The 24500-nt window shown below is 45.7% G+C and overlaps 1 protein-coding gene across 1 annotated transcript; it reads right to left on the reverse strand.

The window, feature by feature from the left end:
• Positions 1-560: 560 nt before the first annotated feature.
• Positions 561-2295, reverse strand: LOC123395616 (zinc finger protein WIP6-like). Its single transcript, XM_045090639.1, has 2 exons — positions 1558-2295; positions 561-1426 (listed from the first exon to the last, which is right to left on the reverse strand). The coding sequence occupies exons 1-2, from the start codon at positions 2110-2112 to the stop codon at positions 914-916; spliced, it is 1068 nt and encodes a 355-aa protein (XP_044946574.1). The 5' UTR covers positions 2113-2295; the 3' UTR covers positions 561-913.
• Positions 2296-24500: the final 22205 nt, after the last annotated feature.

The following is a 24500-nucleotide window of genomic DNA, read 5'->3' on the forward strand; positions in this document are numbered from 1 at the left end:
CTGATTACTCTGTTCCTAAATACTTATTGTTTGAGAGAAATAGACTGATTTTTTCCAACAACAAATATTATGGTATGGATGGACTAGATGAGAATTAGTAAATCCGAAAAAAATGGACCGATCAACTCTTGATGCTTTTGAAAGCGAGAAAACTTGGAGGTCCTTGAGTTTCTATCTGGAGCGGCGGATTGGAAAAGATTCTTTGTTACCCCAGTTGATGATGAGTAGTTGAGTTTGCACATATATGTGAAAAGACAAGCAGGAAAAAGTGCCTGGTGTCTAGGAGCCGATCGAGGAAAAGATCAGAAACGCCCTCCCATCAGTGTCTGCGGGGGGACATGACAAGTCGCCCATGAGGGAAAGCACAAAAGAGAAGCATCCGAGAGATTGACGAGTCGCCGATCGGGGAAAGAAACCACAGTAGTAAAAACTCTTTTCAGCGTCAAATTAAACTCAGTAAGATAGAAATAGCATCCTCTCTCTCTCTAGCTCTTTTGTAGTACTCGATCTTGACGCATGCACGGGACACCATAAAACAGTGGTAGAACTTTAGACGCAGATAAAGACCAAACGACAAATACATGAAGTGACCATGACACAGTACACCACACATCTCGTCTCGGTTGATCGCATGACTCTGACCGTACTACGACACTTCTTCCATGGGACAGACACACAGACCTAGCTAGCTAGAGTCGCCACAGACGCACGCACACTTGTAATTAAGCTTGCACTAGGGCTGTAACACCTCGCCATGCAAGCACACTCTGAACGTACTAATAACGATGCACTTGGGAAGCAATGAGAACTAAACCTAGAAGCTACTAGGTACTAGGAGTACGTACTAGTTAGTGGACCAGTACTAACTAAGACATCGTACGGGCAACAAAGCTAGGGAGGGAGGAGTAGTTGTCTAGAGCAAGACCATGTCGCTGCCGTCGCCGGCGTTGCCGTTCTCGTCGTACAGATGCAGCTGGTCGCCGTCATCGTGCTCGTCGTCCTCGTCTTCGTCCTCGTCGACGGCCACGGACTCGACGATGTGCGGCGCGTGGCCGCCTCCGAAGGAGCGCACGTGGTCCTTGAGGGAGCGCTTGTGCTTGAAGTCGGAGCCGCAGACGCAGAACCACAGCTTGCCGCAGTTCTTCTCGTGGGTGCGCCAGTCGCCGCGCACGGCGAACCGCTTGCCGCACCGGCGGCACGCGTAGGGCCGCGCGCCGTGCTTGCGGCGGTAGTGCGTCTGCAGCGTGCGGAAGTCCTTGAGCGGCCGCGCCCGCGGGTGGTCGATGTTGTTCCGGCACCCCTCCGCGCAGCAGTAGCACGGCAGCCGCAGCAGCGACGGCGGCGGCGCCGCCGTGCCCACCGTCACGGCCCCCCGTAGCGACTCCGACCCCTTGCGGTACTGCGAGCCGTGCCCCCACATATGCATCTGCGGGGAAGCAACAAGATCAAGCTCTGCTCAACACATGTACTTTGAACACATACACACACACACACGTTGATCTGCACCACCAGTGCATTAAATGGTGTACGTACGACAAAGATCATCGTGCTACCTACCTGCATGTTGTTGAAGCGGTTGAAGGTCTTGTTGCAGACTGCGCAGGAGAACTGGGTGGAGCCGACGAGGATCTCGGCGGCGGAAGGGATCCAGTACTGGCTGGGCACCTGGTTCCCGCCCGCGGAGGCGGCCGATGGCGGCGCGAGCGGCGCGGCGAAGCTCCCGCCGCTGGGGGCCAGATTGGCACCGCAGGGAGACGGAGGGGCGATGGAGAGTGATACGCTCACGTTACGGCCCTGCTCGTGGAACAAGAAGCCACCGCTGCCGCTCCCGCCACCGCCTCCGACGCCGCAGCCATTGTAGACATGGCTTGGGTTGAACCAAGGCGAAGACGCGGTGGAGTGCGCGGCCGTGGCGACGGAGTGTGAGGAGCACGCCGAGGAGGAGGCCGCGGCGTCATGGTGGTGGCCGGGCGGCCAGAGGGAGAGGAGGAGCATGGACTGGTCGTCATCCTCGGTGGCGCCGCCATGGCCACCACTGGCCATCTTGGTCGGAGGGGCAGGCGCGGTGTGGTACGGGTGGGGGTGGGGGTGCATGGCTCTGTAGCTGTGCATGGCTCTCGCTCTTTCTCTCCCGGCGCGTGTGGAAGTTTGAGAGTAGGCTGGATTGGAAGCGAGGGGAGCAACAAGTGTTGGAGAGGAAGAGAGGTGTGCTGTGCAGTGTGCTGCCTAGAAAGAAAGCTATGACTAGCTGCGCCTGAGGCTAGCTAGCTCTCTTTGATCTGATTGCTGGTCTGTGGGTGGGGGAGGAGGCGGCTGGGCGCTATATATAGCTGGAGAAAGACAGGGGGCTCGCCTAAGTATAGTGAATGATTGGCCATGTAGCGACTAGTACGTAGGGGGGATATATACTTGCACGTGCAACATAGGTACCCTACGTACGTAAATACCCTTAGCAAACATGCATGTCGCGGATTAAGGGACTTGGATGATGTAGGACTTTCATTCTTTATTACTGCGAATTTGAGTTGTTTTAACACAAAAGGACACATAAAGCATTGAACTTCTACTATATGTCGACCCGCAAGAAAAAAAACTTCTAAATGTTTGATACACACGATAACTTTTTCTTTTTGAAAAAAACTTTGAATCTATTCATCAACTATTAAGATAGTACAAAGAACATTGAAAGTAACAATTATATTCAGGTCCGTAGACCACCTAGCAATGGCTACAAACACTAGAGAGAGCCAAAGGCACTCTCATCGCATCTCCCTCATGGGAGCAGGGCAAACCTTGTTGTATTAAACAGTTGGGAAGTCGTCGTTATTCTAGAAGCACCGCCATGATGGGGGCTAGATGGATAGAACTATATTCTATCTTTAGACAACCACCACAATCTTGTCTCTCTGAGTAGGTCATAAACCCTAATGACATTAGAAAGACGTCCAAAAATGTAAGCCTACCGTCGGCAAAACACTAAGACCACAGAAGACGAGGCAGTCCGCTGCCGGCGTCGGGGCTCACGAAACCCTAGCAGCGTGCCCTTGTGTACGAGGCTACGAGCGAAGGGGTACCTGTTAAGTCCGAAACATAATGATTGTGACATTTTAGTTTCTAAAAATGGTGTGTCTAGCTTTGAGAAATAACTATGTCCCATCCAACTCCTACATCATTGAATTTTACACGGATATTAATCAAGTTTATTTATTTATTTTTTAAGTTTTTATTTGGTTAATTAAATAGTGTACAAGTTAGATGAAATTTTGTGAATTCTCATCTAGGTGAAATTAGTAAATCTGTTCTAAAAAAATGAATGTACCACGGAGAAGTTAGGAAAAAAGGATGGTAGCTATGGCATAGAAGGAAAAATCCAGTTTATTTTGTTTATAAGTGCAAAGGATCCCAAAGTATCCTTCTGAGCTCTAGCTCAAGTGAGCTCGGATGAAAAATAAAATAAAAACAATTGAAAACAAAATTTAAAAAGTTTTAGTTTTTTCGATAAACTTTGACAAATGTTCAAAGTGTGTGCAAATTTTTATGATGAGATCATAGAAGGAGAGGCGAGAAAATAGAATGAGTGCTTCAAAATGCTTTCGAAAGTAGCATTTTTGAACCATTATTTTTTTTGTCACGTCTTCCACGAATGTGATCTCATGATAAAAATTGAAATGCACTTAAAACATTTATCAATCTTTACCATAAAAAAGAAATTAGAATTTATTGATTTTTTTTAAAATTTTACTGTTTATCCGAGCTTACTTGAGCTCGAACTCAGATACTCTGCGTGGCCATTTGTACTGAGTAGAGATTGTGCAACTAGCTATTAAGACAGGCGTGTGTGTATGTATCATCAGAATCGGGCGACTAGTTGGTGCAGGGTGTGGGCGTATGCGGTCGTGTATACATGTCTCGTACTCATAGAGAGGTGAGTGGTACGTTGCCCGCTGTTGCTACGGTTTTTGCAGGGGGCAGAGCGTTGGAGGTATTAGGGCAGGGAGGGGACAAGGGACCGGCATAGGCACTAGGCAACCCTCCCTCCCTCCATGGAGCGGGATTGGGACCATGCATTGCATGTAACTAGCTGCTGCGTCGCCCAGGGCCTAGCCTGCGTACGCATGCATAGGATGGCGCGACTCTCGAGGACGTACACCCCGGCCGCAGACCACGGTCACGCATGACACACACATAACACAACGCCTCCCCCCGTCTCTCACCCTCTGTGTCCACAAGATGCCTTTTCTTTTTCCATCTTTCATCTCCTCCTTTTCTGGGCGCAATCCCCTCCATGGCTCCATTGCTACTGTTTGCTCTCTCTCTCCCTCTCTCTCTGCCGTGCATATGTGGACACGCACGCCGGGGGGAATTGGTAGCCCACGCATAGTTACAAGTACATTCTAATAGTATGTACTATTCTACAAAACTTTGGGATCCTCCAAGTTAATTTACTCTCGAACTCTAGCTAGGCAGTATTCCCTCTAATTCTAAATATAACATATTTTGGCAGTTCAATTTAAGCTGCCAAAACGTCTCACATTTAGAAACAGAGGTAGCAGTAAATACACTAGTACAGTTTTGCTATTGTGCATCTAATATATTACATATGTACCTTGAGGCGCAAAAGAGTCCTATATTTTGGTAGGGAGGGAGTATCTTTTTATGGGAAAGGCATCTAATTGATGAGTTGTATAGAGTCTTTAACTTCTTACATTTGACTAATAAAAGATGATGTGAACAACGCTTTAAGTTATAAATGCCAGTAGGAATTAACTCACTAACAATTTAGTACATTTAACATATGTTTCATTTTGTTATGGGTTAAAAATATATCATATTTTTGTTCTTTAGTCTATGTAGAGCCCTTGTACCAGAAAAGAAAAGCAATTCCAAACATCAAGATACAAATACTCGATCCCGAGCGTGAAGTTTATTGGTTTTTAAATTCAAATAAAATGGAATAAACTCTGAAAAACTTGAAACCTGGCAATGGTGTCATTATAAATCCTTAGAATGTGTTGTAAAACATGAGAAAATTTTGAAAAAATTGTAACATACACTGCTTTGAAATCGAACAATTTCCTTAGAAGAATCATGGTTTCTTGATCAGGTTTGAAGTCGAAGTGTCGGTTGCTTCATCCTTTTGACCTTTGAAACTTTTATACACTTAACATAGACCACAACATGTTACATGACAAAATTTGGCATTTTGGGGGATTCTTTTGTTATATTTAAGTCATTCAATGCATTTCTAGATATTTAGTGGATATAATACAAATTTGAACTGCAAGTGGATGAAAAAGTTGGCAACAAAAAGTTGAAAATTCATGTTTGTGTTCTTGAATCTATGTTTAGGCCTTATTCAAGAAAATAAAAGGATTTCCAAACATCAAGAAGCCAAAAAAACATGTTTGTTGATTGATTTTTAAGGGACACACGACAAAGCGTTTATGTTGTCAATTAGAGCCTCCCATGGACCGTGCCTTCCCACCTTTTGATCGTTTTTCCTATGCGTTGATCCAACGGTTGCTCCTCGCCTGCATTATCTCACTATTCCTGTCTTACTCGCTTGCACCCCATGCCGTTGAAAATATGGAAGAGATGGTAAAGAGTAGGAGGTCCAGCAACTCAATTTATCGTACTCTCTCACATACTATAATATAACTTATGTATTCAATCGAACCTTTAAATTCAAATCTACAGAAAAATGTTACCAAAGTGTATATAAAATCTACCCCTCCGTCCGAAAATACTTATCGTAGGAATAAATGTATCTAGATGTATTTTAGTTCTAGATATATTTATTTATAACCATTTTTATGACAAGTAATATCGGACGGAGGGCGTATACGATTAGATCCATTGTAAATATGCTTTCATAGTGTATTTATTTGGAACTACAGATGTTGATGTTTTCTGCAGATGTTTTGCAATGGTAAAACATCCTAAATCCCTCTGTTCACTATTATGAGATGTTCTAACTTTCTTTTGGATCGGATGTATATAGACGATTTTAAGTGTATTTGCTCGCTCATTTCAGTTTGTACGTTGCCTATATTAAAATATCCAATACATCTGAACGTATGGAGTAGTTTACATTTTGTTGTCCTGATATGGAATTAAAATACTTCATATGATACGTTGGGGGCACCAACCAGGAGGTGGATGGCTGGTAGTATGGCGCTCCAGGCCAATAAATTCTCAAGCAACACGCATTGATATGCAACTACAGTTGCCAAGCTAGCAGCGCTTGTCGCCTTTCTCCTGTTCTTCTCCTTCCTTTCAGATCTCTGGCACACATCCACCGGCCGGCTAGCGCTTGTCTCTTTGCAACCGAGTTTCTTCGTTCTGAACCAGAAACCAAACAAACTACAGTTATGCATGCAGTTGGACAAAGCGCTAGAGAACAGGTGCGCATATGCATGTTTGAGAGAGATAACCCTACATATATGCAAGCTCTTAGGAGACCAGCTGACACGGCAGAACTGGTCTTCACATGCGATAACTCTTGCGTCCAAAAGACAGGTTCTTCGGCTAATATATATTTGGTCGATGCATGTTTGGGCCAGATTGGTACGGCAGTGTGGGCCAGTTTGTTTCAAATACCAGTACAAGCTTCTGTGAATCGCTTGCCAATGGTTTGTTTAGTTTATTTTGCTGCATGCATCATACTAGTATTTATTTTTCTTTCACTGCATTGAAAATACTATTCCCTCATATCCAAATTAATTGACCCTACTTTAGTACAACTGATCTATACTAATATACTAAAGCAGTGTTAATTAGTTTGGATATGAGGGAGTAGCTGATTTTATATTTAGGTGTTTTTATAATATAAGTCCTTACATCTCACAAATCTCTTAGTTATTTGGATAATACACATACAGTTGTTTTAAAAACAATTTATGTAAACACTAGGTAAACCTACAAAATTGGCAGGAAACAATACAAGCTGTAGACTTGTTTCTAGAAATGGACGCAATAACCACCACATGAGAGCAACAACCGTCCACACGCCCTATGACCACATCTTGCGCCACATCCCTACATGCATGAAAAAGTGGCGAAACTGATGATGTCAACAAGAATCTTTTGGGTTTTCAGTTTTTAAAATGTTTTATCTCTTAAATAAATTTTTTGATTGAAAAATCATTTTCACTATGAAATCCGTTGCGATGAGATCTTCAAAACCAGATCTCATATAGATATGTTTCGATGACCTCTTTTCTAAAAAAATTACATGTTGTTTACACTAAATTTGTCATGATATGTTTCAACTACTTTCAATTCTAAGTTTAAAGTAATTTTGACATGTTATAAAATGAGGAATTAAGAAATAAAATTGTCATGATGAATTACTAAAATTTTCCATGATCCATGAAATATTTTTGACATGGTTTATAATTAAAAATAAGTCCACCATTCATTATTTTTAAAGTGCATTGTCGATGAATCAAATTTGCTATGAACCATAAAATAAAATTGTCATGGTGAATTAATTAAATTTTTCATAATACATGCACTATAATTTGCCATGGTTCACAAAAAGTAATAATTTCCATGGGCAAAAAACTAGAATTGCCATGGTAAAAAATACTAAAGTTGCCATGATCTGTAAAGTAAATTTCTCAGGATGAATTACTAAAAATTATCATGATCCATGAATTAAATTTGCCATGGTTCATTAAAAAATTGCCGTGGTCAATTAATAAAATTTACCATGAAAAGTAGGTAAAAATACAGTGCTAGATTGAAATCTAGAAGAAACAAATAGATGGAACATATGATGGCACTTGAGTGTAAACTCTATGGAACTACAATATAAACATCATGAAAACTTTTCCCTCTCCCCCAAAAAAAGTTGTCAAAACATATCAATATGTGATCTAGTTTTGAAGATCTCGTCGAGACGCATTTAATGGTGAAAATAATTTTTAATCAGATTGTTTAATTAAGAGATAAAACTTTTTTAGTCCAAAAAACGAAAAAAAATATCGCAGATCTCATATGTATTGTGGCAAGATGGATGATGATGGGGGCTTTTGGACCATGTTATTGCGTACCACATGTATTACACTTATCATTTGGGTTAGAAATAGACATGGATGATTTTGCCAGAAGCAGCGCCAAAAAAGAAAAAGAGAAACGATCCATGATGTAATAAAAGTCGAGCCCTAATTGTATTGGCCTATGGGACGATGGTCTAAATGCACACATGCGTGCATGGGAGGACTAGAAAAACGCGTGCCATTAGTGTAATATAAATGCTATTTGTGATATTATTATTAATGAAAAAGGTCGTATGAAGGGAAAATACATTGCTTACACGTTGAAGTCATTCAAGTTCATGACGCTTGTGGCATAATTCGTGAAAAGTAAATGCAAACTAGCATGGAGTGAAAAGGATGACACTATCAACACCACAGTTCCGCTATCACAAACGCAACTATGCTCACATCCGAACCGGAGTTTAAAGATAGTTATTTTTATCAGTAATGCTAAAGATATGGACAACTTTAACGGACTTTTACGGGATGGCAAACATGGCACCATCTAATTTGCCACCGCTGATTTTCATTGATGGGGTTGTGCTCTTTAATTAAATTCCAACTAATCATCCTTAATGAGCCTATAAATCACCTGTAAAACACCCATTTGTCTAGCATTACTGCATTTTTATTGGTTGCGAGAAAAAACGAATAAACAACGGTTTCATCTGAAGTACGAATGAAAAGGTAAAATTTGAAATAAAAAGAACCTAGATGATAAGTGTCACACGTGTGGCATTAAGAGACATGATACGAATGCCGTCATGATCGTCCATTTTGCCACATCAAAAGATGACATCATCAGAATATTTTTCTTTTTTGGACTTAAAAATGTTTTATATAATAAATAAAAATGTCCAATTAGAATTCCGTTATTATCATTATATTTGTCTCGACGAGATTTTGTAAACTACATCCTATATTGATATTTTTCGATGACTTTCTTGGATCTAAATGTTGCCATGATGTTTCATTGAAGTTGTCATAGAGTTTTCACTAATTTGCCATGATGTGTTTCATTTATTTTTTTCTTTTAGATTTAATGCTACCATTGTATTTTTAATTAGTTTTCATGGAAATTTTATTAGTTGACCATGACAATTTTTAGTAATTAACCATGAATCATGTATCATGGAAATTTTTAGTAATTCATCATGGAAAATTTAGTTGATAGCTCATGGCAATTATAGTTTAAAGATCATGGAAATTTTAGTATTTTGACCTTGGAAATTCTAGTATTTTGATCACTAGAAATATTTTTTGTATGAATCATGGCAAATTTTAGTGTATAAATCATGGCACATTTAATTAATTCAACATGACAATTTTAGTTTATGTTTTGTGGAAAATTTTAATAATTGACCGTGAATTTTAAAAGTAATTGATGATGTATTTATTTTTAATTATGAACCATGTCAAAGTTATTTGGTGGATCATGATGAATTTTAGTAATTCACCATGACAAGTTTGGTTTCTTAGTACCCCTTTTTATAATATGTCAAAATTTACTTTAAAAGTAAAGAAAAAGTAGATGATATATATAATGACAACTTCAATGTAAATACCATGGTAATCTATCTGCAATAGACAAGGCAACCTACAACCACCAAAAAAAGTCGTTCAAACATATCGATATGAGATCTAGTTTCGAAGATCTCGTCGCGACAGATTTAATGTTGAACACGATTTTCAATTGAGTTTTTTATTTAAGAAATAAAACATTTTAAAAACAGAAAAACTCAAAAGATTTCAGCTAATATCATTTATTATGTCCTCTTTGCATGCATGAGATGATGTGTCAAAATGGATGGTGTTGATGATGTTTGGTCCAAGTCTCTTAGTACCAAATGTGTGTTACTTATCGACACTAGTAGAAAACAGGGCTTCAGTCCCCGTACTGCAACCGGGAGGAAACAATCGGGACAAATTGTTGGAAATATGCCCTAGAGGCAATAATAAATTGGTTATAATTATATTTCCTCGTTCATGATAATTGTTTATTATCCATGCTAGAATTGTATTGATTGGACACTCAAATACATGTGTGGATACATAGACAACACTCTGTCCATAGTGAGTCTCTAGTTGACTAGCTCGTTGATATAAGATGGTCAAGGTTTCCTGGCGATAGGCAAGTGTTTTCACTTGATAAAGGGATCACATCATTAGGAGAATGATGTGATGGACAAGACCCAAACTATAAACGTAGCATATGATCGTGTTTGTTTATTGCTACTGTTTTTCTGTATGTCAATGTATTTGTTCCTATGACCATGAGATCATGCAACTCCCGGACACCGGAGAAATACCTTGTGTGTATCAAACGTCGCAACGTTACTGGGTGACTATAAAGGTGCTCTATAGGTATCTCCAAAGGTGTCTGTTGGGTTGGCATGGATCAAGACTGGGATTTGTCACTCCGTGCGACGGAGAGGTATCTCGGGGCCCACTCGGTAATACAACATCACAACAAGCCTTGCAAGCAATGTGACTAAGGAGTTAGCTACGGGATCTTGTATTACGGAACGAGTAAAGAGACTTGCCGGTAACGAGATTGAACTAGGTATGGAGATACCGACGATCGAATCTCGGGCAAGTAACATACGAAGGACAAAGGGAACATCATACGGGATTAACTGAATCCTTGACATAGAGGTTCAACCGATAGAGATCTTCGTAGAATATGTAGGAGCCAATATGGACATCCAGGTCCTGCTATTGGTTATTGACCGAAGAATGTCTCAGGTCATGTCTGCATAGTTCTCGAACCAACAGGGTCTGCAAACTTAAGGTTCGGTGATGTTTCGGTATAGTAGAGTTATAGGTGTTGGTAACCGAAAGTTGTTCGGAGTCCCAGGTGAGATCTCAGACGTCACGAGGAGCTTCAGAATGGCTCGGAGGTAAAGATTGATATATATGAAGTCCCGTTTTGGTCACATGAAAAGTTTCGGATTCATCGGTAGTGTACCGGGAGTGCCGGGAGGATACTGGGGACCATCGGGAGGGGTGTAACGCCCCGAGGGGCCTTATGGGCTATGGGAGGATACAAACCAGCCCCTAGTGGGCCGACATAACCTCCCACTAAGGCCCATGAGGTTTGAGAGGAAAAAACCCAAAGGTGGAAAAGGTGGAAAGGGTTTCCAAGTGGAAAGGAGGAATCCTACTCCTAGTAGGATTGGAGTAGGACTCCTCCACCTCCAATTTCGGCCAAACCTTGAGGGTTTGAGGCTACCTCCTCCCCTCCCTCCCTCCTATATATACTAGAGGTATTGAGGTTTTTTGAGACACACAATTTCAGCCACGTGCTACCCTCTCCTCTAGTTTGTAGTTCTTCCTCTAGATCGGATTTCTGCGGTGCTTAGGCGAAGCCCTGCAAGAATAGATCACCGACGCACCGTCACACTGTCGGAGAGCTCATCTACTTTCCCGTCTCTCTTTCTGGATCGAGAAGGCGGGGGTCGTCATCGAGCTGTACGTGTGCTGAACGCAGATATGCCATCCGTTCGGCACTAGATCGGGATGGATCGTGATGGGATCACGGGACGAATCATGATGAGATCACGGGACAGGCTGTGTCGGTGAAAGGATCGACAACTATGGGGGCCTCAACGGTTACCTTTTGCTGGTTTGGCGGGGGAGGGGTCGCGACAAGAGCAGAACCAACAGTCACGGCCCGACAAGGTCATTTTTACCTAGGTTCGCGCCGCGTTGTGCGTAAAACCCTACTCCTGCATGTGTTTAGTTATTCGTTTTAGTTTACTGTAGATCTGTCCCTCTTATAGCCTTTCGATTGGTCAAAAAGCCAAAAGTTCTGGCAAGCGCGTGGCTCGATGGCAAGGACCAAAGTCATGTCTTCCGCTGGGGTGGTATCCCCCGGCAGGGTGGAGGTCTTCCCCGACAATCTCTCCCCCGACGGAGCCCTTGCCAAAATTTTCTGGCAAGTATGCTCGGAAGTATTTGCCGGAGTCCAACTTCCTTCTTTTTTCTTGCCGGGGTGATGTTGTCACGGATGGTTGGGTGAGCCATAGCACGAAAGTCCTTGGTTCCACAGGTAACTTAAGGGTTGGACGCTTCGACAGGTCATCGACAATGGTATTTTCAGCACAGGGGATGTGCTCTGCTTGTAGACTGTCGAAGCGCTCTTCCAGATTCCTCACTTCTTAGACATACGCCTCTATCAGCGGGCTGTGGTAGTCCTTGTTGACTTGCCGGACGACCAGCTGCCATTCGCCTCTGATGACCAACTTTTTGATTCCGAGCTCTGCCGCGATCCTTAGACCAGCGAGGAGCCCCTCGTACTCGGTAGCTTTGTTGGTCGACTACTTTCGGGGGAAGTACATCTGCACCACATACTTCAGGTGTTCTCCATTGGGGGCAACAAGCAGCACGCCAGCCCCTGCCTCTTGGAGGGAGAAAACACCGTCAAAGTACATGTCCACTCTTGGCTTGCTTCCTTGCCCGGGAGGGCTGATTCTTGAATCTCGTCGTCAGGTGTCGGAGTCTACTCAGCAATGAATTCCGCCAGGGCTCTGCTCTGGATGGTTGATGTGCTCTCGAACTTCAGGCCGAAATTGGATAATTCCAATGCCCATTCCATGATCCTGCCAGTGGCATCAGGGTTCCGCAGAATCCTTTGTAGCACGAAACGGGTGACGACGATGACTTCATGTGCTTGGAAGTAATGGCGCAGCTTCCTCGAGGCCATGAGGAGGCCGAAGAGCAATTTTTGCACCCCCGAGTATCCCAACCGCGCTCCCTGTAGGAGGGAGCTGACGAAATAGATGGGGCGCTGCACCACTTTCTTCTTCCATGTCGGCTCGTCGGATGGCGGCGGTACGGCCTCGCCGGTCCCCTTCTCTGTTGTGGATCTTGGCTCGTGGGCCGGCCCTGCTTCTCCTGACGCTGTAGCTTCTGCCGGCGTAGCTTCAGTCTCTTCCCTTTGCGCCACCAAAGCAGCGCTAACCACTTGGTTGGTAGCGGTCAGGTACATGAGCAGCGGCTCGTGTGGCCTAGGCGTGACCAGGGTTGGTGCAGTGGAAAGATACTTCTTCAGGTCTTGCAACGCCGCTTCTGCCTCTGGGGTCCACCACATGGTCCCTGCCTTCTTCAAGATTTTGAAAAAGGGCAAGGCACGCTCATCAGACTTGGAGATGAATCTGCTCAAAGCGGCGACTTAGCCGGCTAGGTGCCGTACATCCTTGACGCATTTCGCTGCCTCGATCTGTTCGATGGCCTTGATCTTGTCGGGATTAGCTTCGATTCCCCGCTAGGACACGAAGAACCCGAGAAGCTTGCCGGATGGGACATCGAAGATGCACTTTTCAGGGTTGAGCTTGAGGTTGATCTTGCGTAGGTTAGTGAACGTCTCCTCCAATTGTTGTATGAGCGTCGCCCTGTCCTTGGTTTTGACCACTATGTCATCCATATAGGCTTCCAAGTTTCTGCGGAGAGGGGGATCAAAACCAATATGGATCACCCTCACGAACGTGGATCCAACGTTCTTCAACCCGAAAGGCATACGCACAAAGCAGTACGTGCCGCACGGGGTAATGAACGCGGTCTTCTCGTCATCTTCCTCGGCCATGAAAATATGGTGATATCCCGAGTAGGCATCGAGGAAGGACAACACATCACAGCCAACAGTGGAGTCCACAATCTGGTCGATGCGCGGCAAGGGGAAAGGGTCCTTCGGGCAAGCTTTATTGACATCGGTGGAATCGATACATACCAGCCACTTCTTGTTCGCCTTGCGCACCACGACTGGATTGGCCAACCACGTAGGATGGATGAATCCCCTAACTAGGCCTGCTGCTTCTAGCTTCTTGATCTCCTCGGCAATAAACTCTTGCTGCTCCAAAGCTTGTTTCCTCACCTTCTGCTTTACTGGCCGCGCGTGAGGGCAAACAGCTAGGTGGTGCTCAATCACCTTCCTGGAACGCCGGGGATATCTGATGGTTGCCAGGCAAACACATCGAGATTCGTGCCGAAGGAAGGCGATGATTGCGCTTTCCTATTTGCTGTCCAGGGTGGTACTTATGGTGAAAGTCCCACCCATACCATCCTCCTTGGCGGGCACCTTCTTGGTCCCAGGCGGGGTTGCCTTTGACTTCTTGTCCGTGCCGGCGGAGCTCTCTGGCACCTGTGCTCCTGCAGCGTAGTACTCTGAGGAGGTGCGTTTGCCAGGGCCGGCTTGACGGACCTCCTTGCCGGTGTCCCTCTTCCTACTGCCCGGGGCCGAGGAGGCGGGAGTGGGCGCCTTGTCGGCGGACGTCGCGATGGTTTCCCGGTAGAGGCGGTTGGTGCAAACAAGTGCGTCCTTCTTGTCGGTGTTAACGTTGATGACGTCGATAGGACCGGGCATCTTCAACGTATTGTAGGCATAGTGTGATGCCACCATGAACTTGGCAATTGCGGGGCGCCCGAGGATCCCGTTGTAGGCGAACGGGTTGTCGGCGACGTCGAAGACGACCTTCTCGGTCCGGTAGTTCTGGTCGCTGCCGAAGGTTACCGACAGCATGATCTTCCCCTTTTGCTGGATCTTCCCAGGGTTGATCCCTTGAAATGCTCCCGTTTCCTCGAGATCCTCGTTTGGGATTTGCAGCCTCCGGATGACGTCAGGGAAGATGAGGTTAAGGCCGGACCCGCCATCCACCAACATCTTCGTCACCTTGAGGTTGCGGATCGTTGGCGAAACCAACAATGGCAAACACCCGACCGCAGTAACTCGGCCAGTGTGATCCTCAGAGTCGAAGATGATGGGCGTGCTCGACCATTTCAGGGGCTTATAGACCCCGACGGAGGGCTCGGCCGCGCTCACTTCTCTCGCCCACTTTTTCAGTTGGCGGTGTGAGGAGTGCAGCGATGCGCTCCATCGAGGAACATCATATCAGTGGCCCTCTGAAACTTATGGTCGCTAGATTCATCCTTTGGGCCACCTTCGTCCTCATCTTCCTCCTTGTCTCGCCGTCGCACGGGCGCCTCCCGCTTGTTTCGAGCCTTGCTGGGGTATCCTTCGCGGCCACCCTTTTTTTTGCCGGACCCATGCGCACCGTCCCGGGCCTTCTCGTTGTCGCGCCACTCGTACTCAGCCTTTTGCTTTTCGACGAGTTCCTCGACTTGGCGGCAGTCCTGGAGGTCGTGGCTCTTAGTACGATGGATCTTGCAGTACTGTTTGCCGGAGCCGTCTGGCTTGTCAGCGGCCGCCAAGGCATGGCAGGAGTCGCACCCGACAACATCTTTACCGGGGGTCTCCGCCTTAGCCTTCTTGGTGGCATTGATGTCGCCGGAAGTTTCGACAGCAAACACGACCTTGCTCTTCCTCTTCTTGTTGCGCTTCTTCCCCTTCCTCGACAGAGGGTCAGTGTCATCGTCTTTGGAGTCGGCTTCTGCACTGGCGCTTTCGCCAGGAAGCCTCCTCCCTTCCTCTGCCCGTGCGCACTTGTCGGCCAGAGCGTAGAGCTCGGGGACGTCGCGGACCTTGTTCATCGCCAGTTCCTCCCGCATCTTCCTGTTGCGCACGTTCTGGTGGAACACGCTGATGACGACGGCTGGGTCGACATCTGGGATGTAGTGCTGAATGCGACTAAATCTCTGAATGTACTTCCGCAGAGTTTCTCCCTCCTTCTGGGGGATGATGTGAAAGTCGCTCTCCTGGCCAGGGGCTCGGTGGCCGCCAGTAAAGGCACCGACGAAATCTTGGCACAAGTCCTTCTAAGAAGATATGGAGTTCTTGGGCAGGTGCATTAACCAAGACCTCACGTTGGGCTTAAGCACCAACGGGAAGTTGTTGGTTAGTATCTTGTCGTCCTGACCCCCGACAGCGTGCACCGCTATGGTGTAGATGCTGAGGAACTCGGATGGGTGAGTCTTGCCGTCGTACTTCTTGGGATGTCCGGCTTGAAAGTACGGGAGCTGGGCCGCTGGACTCACCGGAGCTCGGGGTGAAGGCCGGGCAACCCACCTCGTAGGGTAGGGCGCCGGGGTACCCCGAGGACGGCGCGTCCGCGACAGTCTCAGCTCGCTTGTCTGACAGGCGGCGCGTCTGCCGCCGTCGTTCGATGATAGTCCTATCATCTTCCTTGCGTCTCTCTTGCAGAACGTGACGCTGGTCGTGGCGGGTGCGTGGGTCGAAGGATCCGGTGGAGTCGTCGGAGACGACGACCTATTACCTCCACCTCGGCGGGGAATGCACCGTGGCGGCAACATCCCCGCGCTCCTCTGCGCGGTCGTGGGCAGGCCTGTTGGAGGGTTGTTTCGACGTCTCCGGCTGCTCTGGCCCGTCTCCGTTGGCGAAGGTGATGAGGCTCTGAATAGTGGCCCTCCATTCCTTGAGCATGTCCGCCGTCGGAGGAAAATCTAGGAGCAGTTGCGCGCGCTTCAGCGCTTTCGTCCACGAGCGGGGAGGCGACATGTGGGTGGAACGCGAGGGGCTCTTGCTCCTGGTAGTGCCAGAAGGGGCCGGTCCTTGGCCACGCGAGCGTGCGCCGTCCTCCCCCGCTGCGGCGCGCGTCTGTCTCCCGTGAGTGTCCTGGGTTTGAAGACCAGGGGTTCGTCGTTGCAGTGGTGAAGGATCGCCATCACAGGGCCGTCCATCGTGCGTGGCGTGGGAAGGCCATGGCGTAGGCGTCGCCGTGGGTCCTCCAGTGTCCTTAGAGGTAGCTATGCCGCCTGTTGGTGCGCAACTCCGTCCTTGGATGTTCCGGCGCGCGTGGGGTCGCCGGGACCGCGGACGATCCCGCTCGCCCGCGTCTGATTTCTGGAATGCTGTGGGAGTTCCGGGGCTCCACCTTCCTCTCCCACGCCCGTGCCCCCTCCTGCCTGTGCCGTGGCAGGTGCACTGGGCGTGGGTGTCTCGGCCGCCATCGCGCTCTTCCTCTTGGGAGCCATGGCGATGGTGCGGATAAAGAAATCCAGCCGTTGACCACTAGATCATGTCGATGCGACCCTCTCCCCCCTACCTGGAGCACCAAAGATGTCGGTGAAAGGATCGACACCTGTGGGGGCCTCAACGGTCCCCTTTTGCTGGTTTGGCGGGGAGAGGGCTCGCGGCAAGAGCAGAACAAACAGTCAGGGCCCGACAAGGTCGTTTTTACCCAGGTTCGGGCCGCGTTGTGCGTAAAACCCTACTCCTGCATGTGTTTAGTTATTCGTTTTAGTTTACTGTATATATGTCCCTCTTATAGCCTTCCGATGGGCCAAAAAGCCAAAAGTCCTTTCTACCGAGCCTCGGGCCTCCTTTTATAGGCGAAGGGCTCACCACAGTGGCTCAGCGGGTGAACGGTGGGTTCACGAGTGGAACAGTGCCGACCCACCGCCACAGTGTTACTGCGATGCATTAAATCTTCGACAGACTTTCTGGCCTCGTCAGGGGGGGGGGGTTGGACACGTACCCACACGTGGCAACTTTGGGGTGTTGTGCTGGCGTGTGGGCAGACGCGTGGTCCATGCATCAGCGGTGGCGTGTTCGTTGGTGGAGGCGTTCTCAGGTCGCGAGGGCGCCCTGGGCCCGCGCCTCTCTTCAGGCCTTCTTTTCTTGCCGACAGGGTTACCTTGCCGGGGGCTCTTCTTGTTCCTCTCGGCAGGGAGGTGATGGCCTACCGAAGCCTTGTCAATCTTCCCGGAAAGGGTGGCTTGCCGGGGCTCAGTCCTCCTTCCTTGGTGGGAGGGTCTCGCCTTGGCAGTGTCTATCTTCTCAGCAGGGAGCTCCTGTCGAGGTCTCTTCTTCACTCCCAACAAGCGGGCGCTTGCCGGGGGCTTGCAGTCTGCACTTGGTGGGATTCCGAGCCTTGCTTCCGCCCTATGCTCCAACGATGCGCCTTGCCGCTGTGGAGGGAGCTGCCGGTGTCCGCGCACTAGTCCGGGGCACTAGAGACCCCTGTCTTTAGTGCACCGACAGGCTGCGATTTCAATCGCGAAGATGTTCTGCTACATCAACCGCGTCATATACGCTTCCACTTAGCGATCTACAAGGGTATGTAGATTCACTCTCCCCTTTGGTAGATGATCATCACCATGGATAGGTATTGCGTGTGCGTAGGATTTTTTTCCCATGCTATGTTCCTCAAGAGTGGCATCATGAGCTAGGTTCATGCGTAGATGATATCTCGAGTAGAACACAAAAGAGTTTGTGGGTGTTGATGTTTGATTTGCTGCCCTCCTTAGTCTTTTCTCGATTCGGCGATATTGTTGGATTGAAGCGGCCCGGACCAACCTTACTCGTACGCTTACGAGAGACCGGTTTCATCGACTAACATGCAACTTGTTGCATAAAGATGACTGGCGGGTGTCTGTTTCTTCAACTTCAGTTGAATCGGATTTGACCGAGGTGGTCCTTGGAGAAGGTTAAATAACAAATTTCATATCATCATTGTGGCTTTGCGTAAGTAAGATGTGATCATACTAGATACCCATAGCAGCCATGTAAAACATGCAACAAAAAATTAGAGGACGTCTAACTTGTTTTTGCAGGGTATGCATGTGATGTGATATGGCCAAAGACATGATATGATATATTGGATGTATGAGATGATCATGTTGTAATAGTTAAATATCGACTTGCACGTCGATGCTACGACAACCGACATGAGCCATAGGGTTGTCTTTAAACTAACGTGTGTGCTTGCAGATGCGTTTACTATATTGCTAGGTAGTAGATTTAGTAGTAATAGCATAGATAGCATGACATCCTCGATGGCGGCACAATGATGGAGATCATGATGATGGAGATCATGGTGTGGCGCCGGTGACGATGAAGGTCATGCCGGTGCTTTGGTGATGGAGATCATGAAGCACAAGATCATGGCCATATCATGTCACTTATGATTTGCATGTGATGTTAATCCTTTTATGCACCTTATTTTGCTTAGAACGATGGTAGCATTATAAGGTGATCCCTCACTAAAATTTCAAGATAAAATTGTGTTCTCCCTGACTATGCACCGTTGCGATAGTTTGTCGTTTCGAGAGACCACGTGATGATCGGGTGTGATAGACTCATCGTTCACATACAACGGGTGCAAAACAGTTGCACACGCGGAACACTCGGGTTAAACTTGACGAGCTTAACATGTACAGACATGGCCTCGGAACACAAGATACCAAAAGTTCGAGCATGAATCATATAGTTGATATGATCAACATGGAGATGTTCACCACTAAAATATACTCAACTGACGTGATGATCGGACTTGAGTTAGTGAATTTGGATCATGCACCACTCGAATGACCAGAGGGATGTCTATTTTGAGCGGGAGTTATTAGTAATATGATTAGCTAAACTCAATTATCGTGAACATAGTCAAAAGGTCTTTGCAAATTATGTTGTAGCTTGCGTTGTAGCTCTACTGTTTTTGATATGTTCCTAGAGAAAATTTAGTTGGAAGATGATAGTAGCAATTATGCGGACCGGGTCCGTAAACTGAGGATTGTCCTCATTGCTGCGCAGAAGGTTTATGTCCTTAATGCACCGCTCGGTGTGCTGAACCTCGACCGCTTTTTGTGGATGTTGCGAACATCTGACATACACGTTTTTTGATGACTACATGATAGTTCAGTGCATAATGCTTAAACGACTTAGAATTGAGGCACCGAAGATGTTTTGAACGTCATGGAACATGCGAGATGTTCCAAGACATGAAATTGGGATTTCATGCTCATGCCCTTGTTGAGATGTATGATACCTCCGACAAGATTCTTTGTCTGCAAAGTAAGGGAGAAAAGCTCAATCGTTGAGCATGTGCTCAGTTTGTCTGAGTGCTACAATCGCTTGAATCGAGTGGGAGTTAATCTTCCAGATGAGATAGTGATGGTTCTCCAAAGTCACTGCCACCAATCTACTAGAGCTTCGTGATGAACTATAACATATCAAGGATAGATATGAAGATCCTTAAGCTATTCATGATGTTTGGCATCGCGAAAGTAGAAATCAAATAGGAGCATCAATTGTTGATGGTTAGTAAAACCACTAGTTTCAAGAAGGGCAAGGGTAAGAAGGGATACTTCATGAAACGGAAAACCAGTTGCTTCTCTAGTAAAGAAACCCAAAGTTGAACCCAAACCCGGGACTAAGTACTTCTGTTATGAGGGGAACGGTCACTGAGGCAGAACTACCCTAGATACTTGGTAGATGAGAAGGCTCGCAAAGTCGACAAAAATATATTGGATATACCTGATATTGATGTGTACCTTACTAGTACTCCTAGTAGCACCAGGGTATTAGATACCGGTTCAGTTGCTAAGTGTTTGTAAATCGAAATTATAGCTACGGATTAAGTGGATACTAGCAAGGGTGAGGTGACGATGTGTGTTGGAAGTAATTCGAAGGTTGATGTGATCAAACATCGCACACTCCCTCTACCATCGGGATTAGTGTTAAACCTCAATAATTGTTATTTGGTGTTTGCATTGAGCATGAACATGAGTAGATCGTGTTTATTGCAATACGATTATTCATTTAAAAGAGAATAATGGTTATTCTATTTGCTTGAATAAATACCTTCAATGGTTTATTGAATCTCGATCGTAGTGCTACACATGTTCATAATATTGATGCCAAAAGATACAAAGTAGTAATGATAGTACCACTTACTTGTGGCACTGCCGCTTGAGTCATGTTGGTATAAAATGCATGAAAAAGCTCCATGCTGATGGATCTTTGTACTCACTCATTTGTGAAAAGTTTGAGACATGCAAACTATACCTATTGGTATAAACGCATGAAGAAACTCCATGCAGATGGATCATTTGGACTCACTTGATTTTGAATCACTTGAGACATGCAAATCATACCACATGGGCAAGATGAGTGAAGACCTCATTTTCCAGTGAGATGGAACTAGAAATTAACTTATTGGAAGTAATACATTTGGATGTATGCAGTCCAATGAGTGCTGAGGCATGTAGTGGATATCGTTATGTTCTTACTTCACAGATGATTTGAGTAGATACTAGTGTATTTGCTTCATGAAACACACATCTCAATTACTGAAAGGTTCAAGTAGTTTTAGAGTGAAGTTGAAGATCGTCGTGACAACAGGGTAACATGTCTACGATATGATCATAGAGATGAATATCTGAGTTGGGAGTATGATACACAATTAAGACAAATGTGAAAATTGTTTCACATCTCATGCCACCTAAAACACCATACTGTGATGGTGTGTTCGAACGTCATAGCCGCGCCCTATTTGATATGGTGCATTCTATGATGTGTCTTATCGAATTACCACTATCGTTTATGGGTTATGCATTAGAGACAACCGCATTCACTTTAAATAGGGCACCACGTATTTATGTTTGGATGACACCATATGAACTATGGTTTGGAGAAACCTAAGCTGTCGTTTCTTAAAAGTTTGGGGTTGCAATGCTTATGTGGAATAGTTTCAGCATGATAAGCTCGAACCCAAAGCGGATATATGCATCTTCATAGGACACCCAAAACAGCTGGGTATACATCCTATCTCATATCCGGAAGCAAAGTGTTTGTTTCTAGAAACGGGTCCTTTCTCGAGGAAAAGTTTCTCTCGAAAGAATTGAGTGGGAGGGTGGTGGAACTTGATGAGGTTACTGAACCGTCACCTCAACCAGTGTGTAGCAGGGCGCTGGAAGTTGTTCTTGTGGCGCCTACGCCAATTGAAGTGGAAACTGATGATAGTGATGATTAAGCTTCGGATCAAGTTACTACAAACCTCGTAGGTCGACAAGGTCGTGTACTGCTATAGAGTGGTACAGTAACCTTGTCTTGGAGGTCATGTTGTTGAACAACAATGAACCTACGAGCTATGGAGAAGCGTTGGTGAGCCCAGATTCCGGAAAATGGCTGGAGGCCATGAAATTTAAGAGAGGATTCGTGTATAAAACAAAGTGTAGACTTTGGAAGAACTACTTGATGGTCGTAAGACTATTAAGTACACATGGATCTTTAAAAGGAAGACAAACGATGATGGTGAAAAGTCACCATTAAGAAAAGCTCGACTTGTCGCAAACATGTTTCCGACAAGTTCAAAGAGATGACTATGATGAGACGTTCTCACTCGTAGCGATGCTAAAAGTCTGCTGGAACTATGTTGGCAGTTGCTGCATCATTTATGAAATATTGCACATAGGATGTCAAAACATTGTTTCCTCAACGGTTTCCTTGAGGAAAGGTTGTATGTGATAAAACGAGAAGGTTTTGTCGATCCTAAGGATGCCAACAAGTATGCAAGCTCCGGCGATCCTTCTATGGACTGGTGCAAGCATCTTGGTGTTGGAATATACGCTTTGGTGAGATGATCAAAGCCTTTTGGTTTATACAAGGTTTATGAGAAACTTGTACTTCGAAAGAAGTGAGTGGGAGCACTATAGAATTTCTGATAAGTATATGTGGTTGACAGATTGTTGATCGGTAGTAATGTAGAATTTATGGAAAGCATAAAGGGTTGTTTGAAAGGAGTTTTTCAAAGGAAAATCGGGTTGGAGCTACTTGAACATTTAGCATAAAGATCTATAGAGATAGATCAAAACGCTAAATAGAACTTTCAACGAAATGTATGCCTTGACAAGTTTTTGAAGGAGTTCAAAATAGATCAGCAAAGAAGGAGTTCTTGGTTGTGTTGTAAGGTGTGAATTTGAGTAAGACTCAAAGCCTGACCACTACAGAAGAAAGAGAAAGGACGAAGGTCGTCCCCTATGCCTTAGCCGTAGGCTCTAAAGTATGCCATGCTACGTACCCCACCTGATGTGTGCCTTTCCATGAGTCTGTCAAGGGGTACAAAGAGTTATCCTTAGTAACTAGTGGACTAAGGAATTTTTCTTGATTATGGAGGTGATTAAAGATTTCGTCGTAAAGGGTTACGTCGATGCAAGCTTTGACACTAATCCAAATAACTCTGAGTAGTAAACCAGATTCGTATAATGGAGCATTCAATTGGAATAGTTCCAAATGGCATGTAGTAGCAGCATCTATAGGATGACATAAAGATTTGTAAAGCACACACGGACTAAAAACCTCTCTCACAAGCAAGACATGATCGAACCCCAGAACTGTGTGGGTGTTACATTCATTACAATCACACAGTGATGTGAACTAGATTATTGACTCTAGTGCAAGTGGGAGGCTGTTGGAAATATGCCCTCGAGGCAATAATAAATTGGTTATTATTATATTACCTTGTTCATGATAACCGTTTATTATCCATCCTAGAATTGTATTGATTGGAAACTCAAATACACGTGTGGATACATAGACAACACATTGTCCCTAGTGAGCCTCTAGTTGACTAGCTCGTTGATCAAAGATGGTCAAGGTTTCCTAGCCATAGGAAAGTGTTGTCACTTGATAACGGGATCACATCATTAGGAGAATGATGTGATGGACAAGACCCAAACTATAAACGTAGCATATGATCGTGTCTGTTTATTGCTACTATTTTTCTACATGTCAATGTATTTTTTCCTAGGATCATGAGATCACGAAACTCCCGGACACTGGAGGAATACCTTGTGTGTATCAAATGTCGCAATGTTACTAGGTGACTATAAAGGTGCTCTACAGGTATCTCCAAAGGTGTCTGTTGGGTTGACATGGATCAAGACTGGGATTTGTCACTCCGTGTGACGGAGAGGTATCTCGGGGCCCACTCGGTAATACAACATCACAACAAGCCTTGCAAGCAATGTGACTAAGGAGTTAGTTATGGGATCTTGTATTATGGAACGAGTAAAGAGACTTGCGTGTAACGAGATTGAACTAGGTATGGAGATACTAACGGTCAAATCTCAGGCAAGTAACATACTGAAGGACAAAGGGAGCATCATACGAGATTCACTGAATCCTTGACATAGAGGTTCAACCGATAGAGATATTCGTAGAATATGTAGGAGCCAATATGGACATACAGGTCCCGCTATTGGTTATTGACCGGAGAATGTCTCAGGTCATGTCTGCATAGTTCTCGAACCCGTTGGGTCTGCCCACTTAACGTTCGGTGACGTTTCGGTATAGTTGAGTTATAGGTGTTGGTAACCGAAAGTTGTTTGGAGTCCCGGATGAGATCCTGGATGTCACGAGGATCTTCGGAATGGTCTGGAGGTAAAGATTGATATATAGGAAGTCCTGTTTTGGTTATCGGAAAAGTTTCGGGCACATCGGTAGTGTACCGGGAGTACTTGGAGTGTACCGGGGACCATCGGGAGGGGTGTCACACCCCGAGGGGACTTATGGGCTATGGGATGATACAAACCAGTCCCTAGTGGGTTGACATAACCTCCCACTAAGGCGCATGAGGTTTGAGAGGCAAAAACCGAAAGGTGGAAAAGGTGGAAAGGGTTTCCAAGTGGAAAGGAGGAATCCTACTCCTAGTAGGATTGGAGTAGGACTCCTCCGCCTCCAATTTCGGCCAAACCTTGAGGGTTTGAGGCTGCCTCCTCCCCTCCCTCCCTCCTATATATACTAGTGGTATTGAGGGTTTTTGAGAC

The sequence above is a fragment of the Hordeum vulgare genome, chromosome 5H (assembly GCF_904849725.1).
Source record: "Hordeum vulgare subsp. vulgare chromosome 5H, MorexV3_pseudomolecules_assembly, whole genome shotgun sequence".
NCBI classification, from domain to species: domain Eukaryota; kingdom Viridiplantae; phylum Streptophyta; class Magnoliopsida; order Poales; family Poaceae; genus Hordeum; species Hordeum vulgare.